Here is a 17,216-nt window from a genome sequence, read left to right as displayed (position 1 = left end):
AATGAGTTTTTCAAAAAACATTGTTTAATGGACTTTAGCCTATGAAATTCTCAAAAATAGAAGTAACAAAAGTATAACTGCAATATGAAATTTAATTAGTGGCCATGAACCAAAAATTAAATGCATAAGGTGGAAAACTGATTTTATACAACTCAAATATGTTAAATGTTATATAGTACATATTGGAACGATAAATATAGCTTTATTGCTGATAGTCACCATACCTCTATGTATCAATTCTGAAGCTTTTTGTTTTGTTTTGATAAATTTTGTTCAGTCTCTGACAAGTCCAGGAAATTTAGGTTATTTTCTAGTCAAAAAATAGAGCAATTTTTAAAGTATAAACAGAAATTTTATTTACTGGTATACAAATCTTAAGTAAAATTAAAAGTTACCCAGGAATGTCTTCAAAAATCTCGCTTTGTAAATGTTAGAATAGCCTTAAAATGTTAATGCTGGAATTACAAAGTTCTCAGTCTTGATGAGACTCAGATTTTTTGTTGTCAGTTTCTGAGGAATTACAAAAACAACTTTTGACATTTCAATCCATGTATAGTCAGAAACACTGACACTCACAGCATTAAATGTCGGGAATGTTTCTATCCCTATTAAGCTCGCCGTGGGCATTCTGTCATTACGTGATAAGTACCAAGAAATATGCAATTTAGTAAAAATTTGTTAATATTATTTTATGTCTTTGATTCATTAACTTTCCAACCACACAATAAGGGGACTAATATGTCTCTGTGTGTGACAGATCATAATATTTGTAATAAAATTCATGCCTCTATATCGATGCCTCTGTCTTCTATCCCCGGCTCTCAGGAACCAGGACCCAACACAAGAAAATCAATGCTGTGGAACAAAACGTACCTGACGTTGGGCCCTGAAAGATTGTTTTTAGTCAACTCCAGGCTTGCTAGCCTCAGAAATAATCTTAGATGATGATGATAGAATTTTCACAATTAAGCAATCATTTCATTAATTAGGTCCAAAATTTCTCTTTATGAGAATAACATTTAAAAGAACTCCTATTGAGCAAGAGCGATTGACCTTTTCAACCAACCTGAGAAGATTGCTTCTTTAAAAAAAAAAAAGTATTTTTAGGAAAGCTGCTGGTTTTCATTACAAAATGCTTACTGAAATCTTAAACAACTTGTCCTGTGGAAAAATCATTTGTGACAGTTTGCTCGATATTATTTAATTCAGAACTTATGGACTAACATATGCAAATTATATGTGTGAGAGTGTACAAATATCTGTATACATTTTTTTAAGTGAGAAGCTTTTACGAGATTACAGACTAGAAAGAAAGAATGCAAGATTCAAAGGGTGGATACCCTTAAATGACAACTTACAATAAATGGATCACATTATGGTAATATTAGGGCAAGCAGTCATGTATTCTGTGCCACAGGCTACCTGTTGGATGACCTCAAAATGGAAGGTCAAATATATAAGACCAAAGAAGTCTTTAGGGTGGGTCCCCAACTTAGTAAAAATGAAAATAAAGGTATAGTGTTTCTTGAGAACTGGTCCCTAAATTTTCTTTCTCTACTTCAGAGGGTAACCATGGCATGTGTCCAGGGACTTTGGCCGGTTTTTGACAGTTTATGAAGCATTGAATTTGACTTAATAATATTTAACATGCTTACAAACACATTTGAAAATATGTACTTCACAGTCTATATAAAAATAAAGCTGTGGACAGCTGGACAAGAACACTGATCTACTCGCCGAACTTTTTTCCAAGTTCCTTGACATCGAGGATTCCCAATGGCTTGCCAATGGAGAGTTTGATTTCTGAAACGATATTTTGAAAATGTTAGCTATACTAAAAGCAAACCTAAGAAAATTTGAATTTCAAGTGCGTTATAAATCGACTTTTTATTTTTGAAGACAATGATCACACACTGAGTTTTCCTTCTTGGGTTACAAGGAACAGAAGCTCATCTGGGTTCTGTTGAAAACCATTTGCTGTCAAGTCAACTATGATTCATGTGATTACATGTGTGTCAGAGTAGAGCTGTGCTTCAAGGGGGTTTTCAATGGCTGTTCTTTTTTGAAAGTAGATAGCCAGCCCTTTCTTCTGAGTTGACTTGAACCTCCAACCTTTGGGTTAGCAGCCAACCATGTTAACCATTTGCATCATCCAGGGATAGGTGATAAGGATAAGGGGACTAGGATAGAATTGAGGGTATTCTGTATGAATATATGAATATAGAATATAGATAGATACTAAAGCATATGTGAATGAAAGCATAAAGCTATGGTAATCCTCTTAACTCTCAAAATAGTCATTGTCTATATATACATATATATGTATATATTTTTGCCATTAATCAAATGCTGCTTTAAGAGATCCCTTCCATTTTTCTCTTAAGGTGCTTGTTTAGGACTTTTATTTAGCTTTTCATGTCTCTTCCTTTCCCTTGGGCCATAGACTCCATGAAAGTAGGACAGTTGCTTTCCCTCTGTCCCATAAATGTGCACATAGCTACTAAACACTTGTCCATCACTTGACACTTCAAAAAATGTTCCTATATAGCAAGTTCTGCTGTGTGATGTCACATGAGGTTTAGGGTTACAGTATTTGTTCCTCCAAGTTGATCTCTGTATATGAAGTGCTACAAAAAGGAAAACGGCTGACTATTGATGTATGTTTAAATTAAAGGAGTCTGAACCAAATGATCTCTTGTAATCCTTTCCAACTCTTTGATTCCATAATGAAAAAAAAAAAAAAACTTGAGAAGTAGAAGGAGCAAAGCCAAATTATTAAAAATATTATTTTTAAGGTCACTGGTACCTCAGCCAGGATTTAAGGTACTTTATGGGTACAAATTAAATTATAAATTTATTTAAAATCAAAATACGGATGAGGTATTCAGAAAAATATTAAATCTAAATATTAAGTTTCTGTTTGATATGAGTTCCTTACCCATTTTACTGTTCATACAGTGTACTCAATACAGAGGCCTTTAGGCACAAGTGACTAGTAAACAGAAATTCAAGTTATTAAATATTAAAACATACTGTGGGAATAATGATTAACTGGAAAGGTTCATATTTGACTTTTTAATCTGCCTTTTTACCAGTTCCACCTGACATATTTAAAACCTTAATCCATGTATGATCTAAACTGGTCTTTGTCCAATAGCTTCCCAGCATGAAGTCTACACTTAGCTATTAGTAGTGTTATTCAATTTAACTGATAAATCAGTTACAGGACTCGGATAGACTTGAAGGGAGGTAAAATGTTTTCCAGGTCAATTCTTTTGGAAAATCTACAGATTTCTAGGTTTATGACCGTGCAGAGCAGAGCCTGTCACTATTCTCAGTCATGGTTTTATGACTACTCCATTGAGCAGTGGGTCTCAAACTTTGCTGTATGAATCACCTGAGCAGGGGTCTGCAAACTATGGCCCCTGGGCCAAATCAGATTCACCTTCTGCTTGTATATGGAGACACTGAGAGCTGGAAATGTTTTATGCATTTTTAAATGGTTGGAAAAAAATTAAAAAGAATATTTCATGTACATGAAGATGATATGAAATTCCAATCTTAGCATCATAAATAAAGTTTTACAGGAACAAAGCCAGGCTCATTTGTTTTTACAGTATCTGGATGCTTTCATGCTATAATGGCAGAGGTGAGTAGCTGTGACAGACCATTCGTCCACAAAGCTGAAAATATCTGCTATCTGGCCCTTTACAGAAAAAGTTTTCTGTCCCCTGACCTAAGAAACTGTTAAAAGCATACCCCTAAAGATTCTGATTCAGTTGGCCTGAAGTGGGGTTCAGGAATCTACAGACTTCAAACCACTATCCCCCAAGATTCTGATTCAAGTAGCCTTCAGAACTGAAATTTGGAATATCAGGTTTTGGGTGATCATTTGGGAGGCAGGGATAACCTGAAATAACCAGACTGACCCATTCATCTCTGATGCATGGAGCATCTGAGTCCCCTGGTATGAACGGGAGCCCTGGAGCCTGGAATTACTCAAAAGATTCTCTTCACTTACTGTTTTGACTCCCCAAATCATGCCTTGATATGTCACATACTGGTCAGCTGTTCTGGACCTGGAGAGGACAGATGTCTAAGAATGAGTCACAAGAAAGTTCTTCAATCAATTTCCGTCCCTTACCCATCAGTGTCCAGGCCATCTCCTGAACAACGCAGGCTCACGGAGTTCATAGCTGGAGGCTGACAATCTACACACACCGTGTATCCCTCTCGGAGATACTGCATCCATCGAGTCAGAGGTCGGTTCTCCATTGCACAGTGATGAGTCAGTGACTCTGTCTTGAATTCCATACAGTATCTAGAGAAAAGGTAAGTAATAATTTAACTCATTGTCATTTGAGATCCTATACTATAGAACCACCACTCATCTATCACTTATCCAAATGTTGTGGCTTGTGTGTTGCTATGATGCTGGAAGCTAAGCCACCAGTATTCCAAACACCAGCAGGGTCACCCATGGTAGATGGGTTTCAGTGGAGCTTCCAGTCTAAGATACACTAGGAAAAAGGCCTGGCAATCTACTTCTGAAAATTAACTGATGAAAACCTTATAGATCACAACAGAACATTTTCTGGCTGGCTTACTTTGGACATGTCATCAAGATAGATCAATCGCTGGAAGAGGACATCATATTTGGTGAAGTAGACAGCCAGCAAGGATAAAGCAGACCCTTGGTGAGATGGATTGGCACAGTAGTTGAAATGATGGACTTGAACATGCTAGCAATTGTGAGGATAATGCCAAACTGAGCAACATTTTGTTCTGTTGTACATAAGGTCACGGTGAGTTGAAATCGACTTGATGACAGCTATGTGTCTATTTATATAGTAGAAGGTCTTAGGAATCCTGTTGTCCCCAAGGTTATTTGGCCGGCTAGAGAAGGTAGTGTAATGCCTTTTCACACACTGCCTTGTGAAGTCTCATCCACTGAATTATGATTGACAACTAAAATGATTCTTTTCTCTCTTCTTCAGTCCGTGATTAAATAGTCTAGTTAACATGATGAATTTGAAGAAATTTGGATATCCTGTATCCTGACTAATCATACCACTAAATTGTGTATAAAAGCATGTTTCAGTGGAAAAATAGCTCTTCTATTTTAAAGAACTAGATAATTTGAACAAACAATGGTCTGAGAGCCCTTAAATCTGAGCCGCAGGAGGAAGGCAGGTCCTTGGTACTGCTCTGCCCCACAGATATTCCCAGGGCATTACCCACATTCCCCACCCAGCTCCCATGTATGACATAGGTAATGATAATGAGCTGTGACTTGAAGTCAAGCATCAGAGATAAAAGCAGAAATGGGAAGCTGAGACATTTTTGTGTGGCAAAACTTAGTGTCACCTTATACTGAGCTGTGAGAAACTCTAACATCCTGGGTGTGACTAAACTCTGAAGGCCTCAAGAGCGCATCCAGATATAGGTGAAAGTTTTAGCATTTTCTGCTTTACAGTAACAAATTTTACAATTCTCTGGGGAAACAAAACATAGAAAAATCCTGGAATGTTCCTGACGAGACTTGTACTTTTGTTTCTAACTAAGCTACAATGGATTGTTTACCCATAAGAATGATGAGTTGTAATAGGTTAAATGGAACGTGTTCGGAGAGTCTGCTTTCAAAGACCATCTTTAACAATGGTACCAGTACCAGTTGCCACGGAGTCGATTCTGACTCATGGTGACCCATGTGTGTCAGAGTAGGACCAGGCTCCTTAATGTTTTCAAAGGCTGATTTTTCAGAAGTAGTCAGGTCTTCATTTCGAGGCACCTCTGGGTGGACTCGAACCTCTAACCTTTTGGTTAGCAGTCAACCACATAAACCATTTACACCACCCAGGAACAATGGTAGGTGCCATTCATTAGGTTAAAAAAAAAAAAAAACTGTTGCCACAGAGTTGATTCCAACTCATAGTGACCCTACAGGACAGAGGAGAACTGCCCCATAGGATTTCCAAGGCTGTAATCTTTACAGAAGCAGACTGCCACATCATTCTACCACGAAGCAGTTGGTGGGTTCAAACCACCGACCTTTAGGTTAGCAGCCAAGCGCTTCACCACTGTGCCACCAGGGCTCCTTATTTATTAGGTACCTTTTTTTTTTAGGTACTGGCGGAGCCCTGGTGACACAGTGGTTAAGTGTTCAGCTGCTAACCAAAAGGTAGGCAGTTTGAATCCATCAGCTGCTCTTTGGAAACCCTATGGGGCAGTTCTACTCTGTCCTATAGGGTCTCTGTGAGTCAGAACTGACTCAGTTGCAATAGGTTTGGGTTTTTTGTTTTTTAGGTGCTGGGGTAGGAAATTTTATGATGCAGCTTGAATCAACTTCAGAAATCTCCTCTTCAATGATATTTTCTCATTGAATTCTCACAACAACCCCATGTGTTAGGTATTAATATCCCCATTTTTTTAAGAAGAAAAGCTGAAGAGGGACAATTTATCCAAGGTCATGGTTAGTGAGGGGCAGTGTGGGAATCTAAACTGCATCAGTCTGTTGTTGCTTATCTGACAGCAGAGGACTGGACTGCAGGTGAGCGGGGGAGGTTCCTGCCAGCCTGTGGCATTAGGTTTTGGTAAGAAATCCTCAGCGCTGATGTGTGCTTCACTTGAAAACTCACCAAACAGAGGTGATGCTGAAGTTGGTGGTCCCACAAAGACTGTAAGAGGAACATCCTTAACATGACTGCTAAATGGATTTCTTCTCATTTTTAAATAGCATGTGAATTTTCTTCTTTGAGATCAGACCTCATAGACAGATAAATCTTTATAGTCCCACAAAAAACAGGGAAGGGACAAGTTATTTTTACAACTCTGTGATCAGGAGTCATGTCTTATCCAAAGTCAATGAAAAGTAACAGAGGAAAACATCGTCAAACCAAATTGACCCTTTTGCACTGACCTGACCACATGATTAGAAACACATAAGTCAAAAACACAAGTTACTGAGGGAGCAGGAGATCAGTGAGATGCAGACCCCAGATTCTCATAAAAAGACCAGACTTAACGGTCTGACTGAGACTAGAGGAATCCCGGCGGTCATGGTCCCCAAACCTTCTGTTGGCCCAGGACGGGAACCATTCCTGAAGACAACTCATCAGACATGGAAGGGACTGGACAATGGGTAGGAGAGAGATGCGGATGAAGAGTGAGCTACTTGTATCAGGTGTTGGCATCTCCTGTCTGGAGGGGAGATGGGAGGGTAAGAGGGTTAGAAACTGGCAAAATTGTCATGTAAGGAGAGACTGGAAGGGCTGACTCATTAGGGGGAGAGTAAGTGGGAGTGTGGAGTAAGGTGTATATAAGCTTATATGTGACAGACTGACTTGATTTATAAACATTCACTTAAAGCTCAATAAAAATTATTAAAAAAAAAAAAAGTTACCCAGGATCCTGTGTGTCTGTAGACCACTGTGGAGAAGCGGCTTGTCTTGTTCTCTCCTTGTTGAATGCGGAGGTAGTTATGAAGGCAGGGACTAGAAAAGGGAGAATTACGTTGAACACCTGGAGACTAAAGTACTCACAGCAACATTTCCCAAACTTGGTTACACACCTACAGAAAGTCCTCCATTTCTAAGTTCAGAGGTCTGTGGCAGGACATCAAAGAGGGGAAGGAGGCTAAGTTACCGTGTCCAGAGAATCAAATTTGATAAAGGTGTGTGCATGCAGATGGTGAAGAAGGGAACTGCAGGCCTTTGACAAGCACATTTGTCTACCGCAATTAAACTTGTGGGAAAAGGAAGCAGAGGAAACAGAAGAAAAACCAAAAAGAAATTGAGGGAAAATAAGAAAAAAAGTCAGGTGATGGAGATCATGAAGAGAAAGAGAGAAGAATATAAAGTAATGAAAGGAAGTGAGATAAAGAGAAGAAAAAGGAAAGACAACAAGAAGAATAAAGTAAAAAATAGAAGAGAGCAAGATGAAGAAGAAAAGAGAGAAGATAAAAGGGGATGGAAGAAGAAAGAAAAGACAACCAGAGAAAGAGGAAATGGGGATGGCGAAGAACAGAAGAAGCAAAGGAGGGAAGTGTGAAGTGTTCTGCAAGCCTTCTGGGAACCACAGTCTGGAAGCTTCATCCACCATGCAGAACCAGCAATGAGACTGCCCAGTGCCCACCAGGCACAGCATTTTCCTCATGCCAACCTCAGGGAAAGAAAGTTACAAGTGGTTCTCTCCTGTTTCCACTCCTTTCTCAACTCTATCCAAGTCTGAGGCTCTGGGTAGGAGAAAAGGAAAGGAGCCAGGGATTCTTTGCTCCCACCTCTGCTCTCTCGTATTTTGTTTGCCTGTATCCTCCCTATTTCATCCCTCAGTCTAGGGAAGCATCTGTTACTATAGCATCCGGAGGTACCCTCTTGATTCCACTCTGCCATCAACTTGAGGAAGGCAGGGTTTTGCCTTGTCCATCACTGTAACCATCACACATTTACACAAAAACATGCAACAGATAATGGATCAGTAAGTGAATGAATGAAGTAATGGGATGCCACCAATGTGCACATGTCCTGCTTCCCTGTGGTCTTCTGTTCCTATACTGAGCCCTGCAACTGAGATGGCTCAACAATCGATCCCATCTTTTGTTTCAGAAACTGAACCATCCCAAGAAGGTAGGTACAAGCTGATGTTGGCTTGTGGACACCAAAGCCATCATCAGTGTGAGCAAAATGGCATGAGGATACCAACTGCAAAGTAGATGCTTTAACGTTTTCAATCTACCTAGCTCCTTAGCGCCAAAAGATGGCAGGCCTTAATTCTTGTTTAGATTTCCTTAATGAGGAGTCATTTTTATATTACGAGGGAATATAAGAGTGACCTAATATCAGCTAGCCACATGCTTCTAAGAATTGCAGGTGAAGTTCTTGTCTCACGTGGTTTGGTGCCCAAACTCTCTAGTATGAAAATTATCCACATCTAGAGTAGACCCTACAATTCCTCCTTATGTGGGTCTTCCTTATGGCTCTAACATCCTTGGTTGTTTTACAAATAGAGCATTTCATGTTTTCTAAGTGTGATTGTAGCTTCTGGATTTCTAAAATCTGCAGACAGAATCAAAAAGAACAAGTAAGAAGCCTTCTCTGTTTCTCCTAGACCTCATAATCAGAAATACAAACATCTAAAGGAATTTAGTTTCCAGTATTTTATTTCCATTTCTGTTTTTCTAACTCACATGTTTATTTACTAAGTGACGAATACATTCACTGCTAAATCCACACAGCACTATACAATCCAAGCTATAAAATTTTCAGGATACATTTCTTTAACTCAAAACATTTATTTACTCTCCTAATTCATATTGCATATATTATCACAAAAGTTCAAGGGTAACGGACTTAATCTATAAAATAAATAAATACCCAGTTGCCATTGAGCACATCCCGACTTCTGGCGACCCCGCATGTGTCGGGGTAGAACTGTGTCCCATTGGGTTTTCAATGCCTGTGATCTTTGGGAAATAGGTCACCAGGACTTTCTTCCAAGGCATCTCTGGGTGAATTTGAACCTATAATCTTTCAGTTAGTAGCTGAGCACGTCACCATTTGCACCACAAGGGATTCCTGCTTAATCTATAGCTCAGAAAAAAATGAGGTTAGGGAGTAGTGGGGAAGTGTATGACTATAGTTTCTGATATAAAATCCTTAGAAAAAGTTCTATAATAATAATAGAAATTAATAATTATGCACTTGTACATTGCCAGGCACATCGCCAAGGACTTTTCATGTATTAACTCATTTGATTCTCATAACAAATCTCTGAAATAGATTCTATTATTTTCCCATTTTACAGGTGAGGAAACTGTGGCACAGAAAGGTTAAGAAATGTGTTCAAGGAACACATCTAGAATGGGCCAGAGCTGGGCAATCTGTCTCCAACCCATGTTCTTCATTGCCACACTCTGTTATTGTTAGTTGCCATTGTGTTGATTCTGACTCAAGGCCACCCCATTTATGTAGAGTAGAACTGTGCTCCATAGCGTTTTCAAAGCTGTGGCCTTCCAGAAGCAGATCACCAGGTCTGCCTTCTGAGGTGCCTCTGGGTGGGTTGGAACCCACAACTTTTCATCTAGTGGTTGAGCACTTAACCATTTGCAACACCCAGGGACTCCTTGTCATGCTTTCCTGCCTCTATAATATTGCAGATTAAAAACGTCCACCATTCTATAAAAGAATCCTAATCAAAAGGGGGATATGCAGAACAGAATTTCATATTCTCATGGAATTCAGACTTTCTGGAGCCATGGAGGCTGGATAAGCCCCTGAAGCTATTGCCCTGAGATAATCTTTAAACCTTAAACCAAAAATATATCCTGAAGTCTTCTTAAAACCAGACAATAGTTTAGCTTAACTAGTAAAAAAAAAAATCTGCTTTGAGCATTATGCTCTTTTAAGATCTGTCTATACGGGATCAAATCGACAACATCTAGAAACATTAGATAGGAAACTTAGGGGGCAATGAGTTTATATTAATGGGGGAGGAACAATTCAGGAAAAGAGGGTGAGAATGTTTGTACAACTTGGAGAATGTAATGAATGTCACTAAATTGTACCCGTAGAAACTGTTGAATTGGTGTATGTTCTGCTTTCTATACTCTCAACACAGCCACAAAAATAAAATAAATTATTAAAAAAGCTCCACTATTTTATGCAGCCTATTTCCCAGAAATATTTAAAATTTTGTTTTATTTTTCTTTATGTCCGTAATCACAGTCCTTAGCGTGAAATCAGATTTAGAAGAAGAAAGGGAAAAGTTTTAGTCCATATAATCTGAGTCCCCTCAAGCCATGCAAGAGAGTTGGAAGATGCAGGCGGGAGTGGGAGCCACAGGAAGGGGGGTGCTGACAGCAGGCACAGATTAACGGTTACAGTATGACACACCTTATATTTTTATAGCCTGCTTCATTAGCAAGGAAACGCTGGTGGTGTAGTGGTTAAGAGCTACGGCTGCTAACCAAAAGGTCGGCAGTTCAGATCCACCAGGATTGCTCCTTGGAAACTCTATGAGGCAGTTCTACTCTGTCCCATAGGGTCACTATGAGTCGGAATCAACTCGATGGCAATGGGTTTGGGTTTTTTTTTTTTTTTTGGTTCATTAGCAAAGTACTTTCATATGATAAATTGCTAACCTTCACAAAAACTTTGTAAAGAGGTGTTATACCAATCTTACTCCTCAGGAAACTGGGACTTGGAGAGGATAAATGCAGGGAAAATGAACAGGGAGTGACTGAGCAAGGGCTCCAACGCAGGAGATATTTTCTGTTAATAAGACCCACCATCTACGTTCAGGAGTCCCTGGGTAGTGCATGTGGTTAACGAACTTGGCTGCTAATCAAAAGGTTGGAGTTTGAGCCCACCCAGAGGTGCCTCGAAAGAAAGGTCTGGTGATCTGCTTCTGAAAAACCAGCCATTGAAAGCCCTACAGATCACAGTTCTACTGTGACACACATGGGGTTGCCATGAGTCCGAGCTGACTTCATGGCAACTGGTTTGGATCCATGTTCAGTTTCAAGCCTAATAATAATAAAAACAAGCTGGTAGCCTTGGACCTTGTCTCCCATCCCACGCCACCCCACATAGTGCTTGGTTGGTGACATATCCTAGTGGGAGGGCTCCCTCCCCTCTCCAGAATCTTCAGTTAATCAGACCAGATGCCAGATCGCCTGAGGTCTCTGAACCAGCATTCCTTTTTAATATTCCTCACAAATTTAATTTTCTTTACAGAAGAATGGTTAATAATTTAGAAATTATTTTTGCCTCAGTTCCACTTCTGCTTTTGTGTGGATGCACGTAGCCTGGTGCCCAGGACAAAGGCTCTTAATAAATGTTTGTTTCCTTTCCCTTCCCCTCCCTGGTGGCTATGGTCAAATGTAGTGTATTCTTCATTAATGGGCTGTTTGCCAACTTCTGGCATTCTGTCAGCCCACCATTGTTTGATTTTACCACAGTTCCACATGGCACCGCACATACTTACTTTGAAGATTAAAGTAAATTAAATTTCCTTTCAGAATTTCATAACACGCCCTGACACAATGGAGTGTTACGAAAGCAGGCGTAGAATCACTGGTCTGTAGATAATATGGTGATGAGAAGAGAGCGAAAATTTGACAAGTAACAGTGACTTGGAAGCATCAAGTTGTCCTCCTTGTAGGAGGACAAGGCATATAAACAACTGTCAGTAATATGCTACAAACTCAATAATATGTTTTTTTAAATTTGTCTTTATGATTAAAATATCATCACGGCGTGGATTAAATGAAACAGAAAAATACAGTAGCTACTTGATCATGAATATAAAAAAAGCTTCAGTGGTCATGTTTCATTCACTGGCCTCACAGTGGCTTGATATTTCTACTCAGCTACCAGAATCTGTAATCACAATTTTGGCTCTAATGATGATGGTTAGCAGCGAAGAAATACTGAGGGGAGAAGCCCCATTGATCTCAGAACCAAAAGATCCAGGTTTAAGTTCCCGTACTGCTTCACAGCACTGTCACCTCTCTGAATTCCATTGTCCTCATCTGTTAACCAAGGATCAGAACCCTGTCCTACCTCCCTGGGGTAGGCAGAATAGTGACCCTCCCAGAGAGATCCACATCCTAGTCACAAACAGGCATTACGGTGGCAGGTAAAATTAAGGTTGCTACACAGATGACCTTAATACAGAACAGTATCCCCAGATTCCGTAAGTGGGACCAATGTAATCAGTAAAAGAGTCAATCAGAGGGAGTGTGACTGTAGAAAGGCTCATAGGGTTGCGATGTTGCTGGCTTGAAGATGGAGGAGGAAGCCACGAGCAGCGTGTCAAACTGGTTGGTTCTGGTTCAACCCCTTGCTGAGACTTTGCATTTCTGACCTAGATATACTGAATCAGAATCTTCATTTTAATAAGATTCCCAGGTGATTCTTACCATGTCAACAAGTTCCCCTCATATTAACAAGAATTACCCCAGGGATCTTGTTAAATGTAGATTCTGATTCAGTATATCTGGGGTGGAAATGAAAATTCTCAGCAAGGGGTCAAAACAGAATGAACTGGCTTGAACCCATGGCCACAAGGCAAGGAATGTGGGTGCTCTCTAGCAGATGGAAAAGGTAAGGAACTGGTTATTTCCTAGAGTCTCTGGAGAGGAACACAGCCCTGCTGATAGCCTGATTTTAGCCCAGTGAGACCTGTCTTGAACTTCTAACCTACAGAACTGTAAGATAACAAGTTTCTTTTGTGTAAGCCTCTAAGTTTGTGGCAATTAGTTACCTCCAACCTTCTGAGGTATTAGTAAAAAGTTGTATAGCCACATGCTCACTTTTTTCTCTAGAGCAGTATTTCCTGGCAGTGAATTTCTTAATTTTCACATCTTTTATGGATAGAATTGTGCCCTTCAAAACATATGTTGGAATCCTAACCCCTGTACCTGCCTGCGAATGTGACCCTGTTTGGAAATCTGGATTTTTTTTTGTTATGTTAATGAGGCCACATTGAAGTACAATGGGTCCTAGACCTAATCCCTTCTGAATAGTGTCTTATAAAAAAGGAAGACAGACACACACAGACACACACGGAAAAAAAGGCCACGTAAGGAATCATCTACGAGCCAAGAAATGCCCAGTAAGGCCTGGGGCTACTCACAAGAAAGGACCCTCCCCTAGAGCCATGTCGTGATTTGAACATCTAACCTCCAAAACTGTGAGAAAATAAAATTCTGTTCCTTAATAACACCCACTTTGTGGTATTTTGTTATGACAGTCTGATAAGAAGTGCTTGCTTCTTAAAATCCTCTTAATGGAGTTTGGTGGGAGCAGTGGAAAAGGGCAGTACTTTGGGAACAGGAGGACTTTTGGAGAAGGGCAGGCCTGTGGGCCGTGCCCTGTCAGAGGACAGAAGAGGGTACAGGTCCAGGCAGAGAACATGACCCAAGGGGTCAGATTTCCCCAGGACCACAACTCTCCCTGGTGCCAGTGACCATCATGCTCCCTGGTTCCCTTGGCCCATGGTCCACAGCATCCCCTTCACTGACCCTTCCTGTCCCCAGTCCTCCGTCTGCAGTGGTGTACTGTAAACAATCCCAGGGCTGGGAGGAGTCTGCAGCAGCCTGGTGCTGCTCTGAGGAGTCAAATGTGCTGAAGAAATACTTTCTAGCAGCTCAACACTGCACAAGAGCAGCAGTTGCTTTCATTGATAGATTGACTATAGGTCTTATGAGCCATCAAAAAAATCAATAATGTCATAAAGTGACTTCCTCCCTGGGCCTTTCCTGTGGTGTTTCTGCAGAGTCCGCACACCAAATGGGCTTTGGTTCTATGACCATTTTTGTGAGCAACCACTTTCAAAGCACTAAATTATTTCCCTGTGAGCTTAATGTGACTGCAGACCTATAGGCCTCCCCCAGGCCCCTCCATTCAGCACTCCAGTGCCAGAGTGATCTTTTCAAATCACAAATCTGAACACGACAGCTCTTGCAGAAAACACTCCAATGGCTTTCCAGAGCTCTGAAGATAAAGATCAGAATCCTAAACAGACACTCTGAGGCCCGGCACAGCCAGGCCCCTCACCTGCTCCAGTGTCCCCTCTCACCGCCGGCCTTGCTCTCTGGCTTCTTTCAGCTTCTTAAAGGGGTCTTGTGCTCCTAGCCCTCAGGTTGACCATGTGGGTACCTCTGCCTGGGCAGTCCTACACTTTCCAAGCTTGGATCTCAGCCCAGTCACTGCTTCCTCAGGAAAGTCTTCTTCCCCCCTTCGCTCTCCCTCAAGGCCAGGGGAAATCACCTTATTAGACCACTCATAGCTCCAAGCACCTCTCACTTGCTTGGTACCAGTTGTACACGGACCATAGCTGGAATTTTCCAGGAGTAATTTCCTGATATTAATATCTGATGAACATCCCGCTCTCCCACTAGACTGTGACCTACGTGACAGCAGGTTCCACTTCAACTTTTCTCACCATTATAACTCCCACACCAGCCCAAGCACCAGTCTCTCAATCAGTATTTGTGTGTGGAATAAAAGAATGAATACAATGGCTTGATGATGATCGTGTGGGCTTGAAATTGCAATTGAAATCTATGAAAAACAGAAGATTTTGCTATCTCGAGAAGTCAGTATTTTGCCCTATCTGCCTCAGTCCAGATCAATGAATCGGCATTGGCCTTTTTGCTTATTTATTTGTGAGCTCAGGATGGCTCCTGGCTCATTAACGGGCTGACTCCGTTCGACACTCCACAACCAGGGTGATCTTCTCAAATCACAGATCTGATCATATCAGCCCCAATTCCATCTGCTTGAGGAGACAGGCGGGTGTTTTAAGAGAAAAAATTCTACCGTTGGGGAGGAATTTAGAATTTTTTTTACTACAGCCAACTCAACAGCAGCTAACAGTACATATTCACTGTAGAAAATGTATAGGAAACAAAGAAGTATTAAAAAAAAAAAAAAGTACTTTCTGAACATGTGTGACTGTGGAAGTGTGGTTAAGAGTTTGTCTGCTAACCAAAAAAGATTGGCAGTTTGAATTCACCAGCTGCTCCTTGGAAATCTCATGGGGCACTTCTACTCTGTCCTGTAGGGTCACTATGAGTTGGAATTGATTAGATGGCAACAGATTTGGTTTGTTTTTTTAAAAAAAAAAAAAAAAAAAAATTACAGTGGAAGGCAAAATAGAGCTATCCTGGTTAGGTGCCTTCGAGTCGATTTTGACTCACAGGTGCCCATGTAACAGAGTACAGCTGCCCCATAGTGTTTTCTAGGCTATGATCCTTGTCAGAGCAGGTCACCAGGTCTTTTCTCCTGAGGAGCCACTGGGTGGGTTCCAGCCGCCTGCCTTTGGTTAGCAGCCCAGCTCATAGTGCCACCAGAGCTCCTTAGAGCTCCTATTGGACACTTACTATCCTGTGACATATCACCCTAAGTCCTGTATTGCCAGACAGATTGACTGAGTTCCCTCAACACTGCAGGGCACTGGTCCTTTATTCCCCTCGTCTGTGCGCACTCTGAGTCATCGGTTAGAAAACACAATGAGGCCAGCCCGGAAGGGAGGCATTTGTGCAGCTGGCCGTTCATTCATTCATTAAACATTTCCTGAGCTCCCTATCTCCTTTGGGCAGACCTGCCTATCCCACTCCCTGCAGTGCATGGAACTTTCCCTCCACAGCCCCTGGCCTTTTATGGGGTGAAGTGGCCGAGTCAGCAGAGATAACACAGGTGGAAACACGACAGCAGCAGTACCGAAGGCATGCCCGCAGTCCTGGCCCTGTGGCGTTGAGTACTCCAGGCAGCCAGCCCTCTCTTCCAGGGGTGGACAGGGTGCCCCGCCGTTCTGAGGCTCCTGCCGCACTGGGCGCCGCCGAATGCGAGCAGTGGGCTTGCACTGGTCTGCACAGCCGCTCCAGGGGCTCCACTCCCCCACGATGCACGGGCGAGCTGGAAAACAGCACGACAGACCTCACCTGAGTACACCAGCCACATGCCAGGTGCTCCTGCCAACATAAACAGTCAAGATTAGCTTTGATGGGGGCCCTTTATCAGGAGAAATGCACAAAGCCACAGCCATCCCAGCTGACATTGGCCCATCCCACCCTGATGGTTAACTGCTGATTAGGTACCTCTAAGAGGCAGGCGGGTCTGTCTGCATCCTGAAGATGGGTATGAGCCAGAGACCCACCCAAGTTAAGGAGACAGATGCCTGGCCTCCAGGGCACTTCCCCATCCTCCCAGGGGCCAAAGCAGACCTTCTTTGCTTTTTCTTCACTGTGAACTTTATTCTTTCCTGCCCATACATTTTTTTATTGTAACAGTAATATGTATTCACTGTAGAAAATGTGAAGGAAAAAAAGTATAGAGAAAAAGAATATACTTCAAGCACTAATAAGCCCATCACCCCAGGTCAAATCTTATCAGCAAGGGTGTCTCCAGTCAGAGTGGGATCTTTTTTTAAATGTCTGTAGTTCTATAGACCAGTAACATCATGGGATCATTGAAATAAAAGGGTGGGGCTGGGTGGTGGGGAGGTCAACAAGAGATGACAAGAACAGGAAGTGATCTGTTACTGATTTTCCAAAGGCTTAGGGCCACACCAAGGAGCCTCTACATTTTTAGCTTCTCATGAATGGTCTGTTCTCATCTTCCCTGGCTGGTAGACCCATAGAATACGAGAGATGGAGTTTAGGGATGAGCAACCAGGGCTCAGAGAGGTAAATGGTCCTCATGGTCTCGCAT

At 41.5% G+C, this 17,216-nt stretch overlaps 1 protein-coding gene across 1 annotated transcript in view; it reads right to left on the bottom strand.

Moving 5' to 3' along the window:
- Positions 1–367: 367 nt before the first annotated feature.
- The window catches only part of SBSPON (somatomedin B and thrombospondin type 1 domain containing), a 39,993-nt gene continuing 23,144 nt past the window's right edge, over positions 368–17,216 (bottom strand). Inside the window, exons 2-5 of the mRNA XM_049853704.1 lie at positions 16,227–16,421; positions 7,403–7,493; positions 4,145–4,321; positions 368–1,803 (exon numbers count right to left, since the gene is read on the bottom strand). Coding sequence (XP_049709661.1) covers positions 1,686–1,803; positions 4,145–4,321; positions 7,403–7,493; positions 16,227–16,421 — 581 coding nt within the window. The 3' untranslated portion in view covers positions 368–1,685. The remainder of the gene's footprint in view (positions 1,804–4,144; positions 4,322–7,402; positions 7,494–16,226; positions 16,422–17,216) is intronic.

Source organism: Elephas maximus, chromosome 15 (genome assembly GCF_024166365.1).
Source record: "Elephas maximus indicus isolate mEleMax1 chromosome 15, mEleMax1 primary haplotype, whole genome shotgun sequence".
In the NCBI taxonomy this organism is placed as follows: Eukaryota; Metazoa; Chordata; class Mammalia; order Proboscidea; family Elephantidae; genus Elephas; species Elephas maximus.
This window is presented reverse-complemented; position numbering and strand designations above follow the sequence as displayed.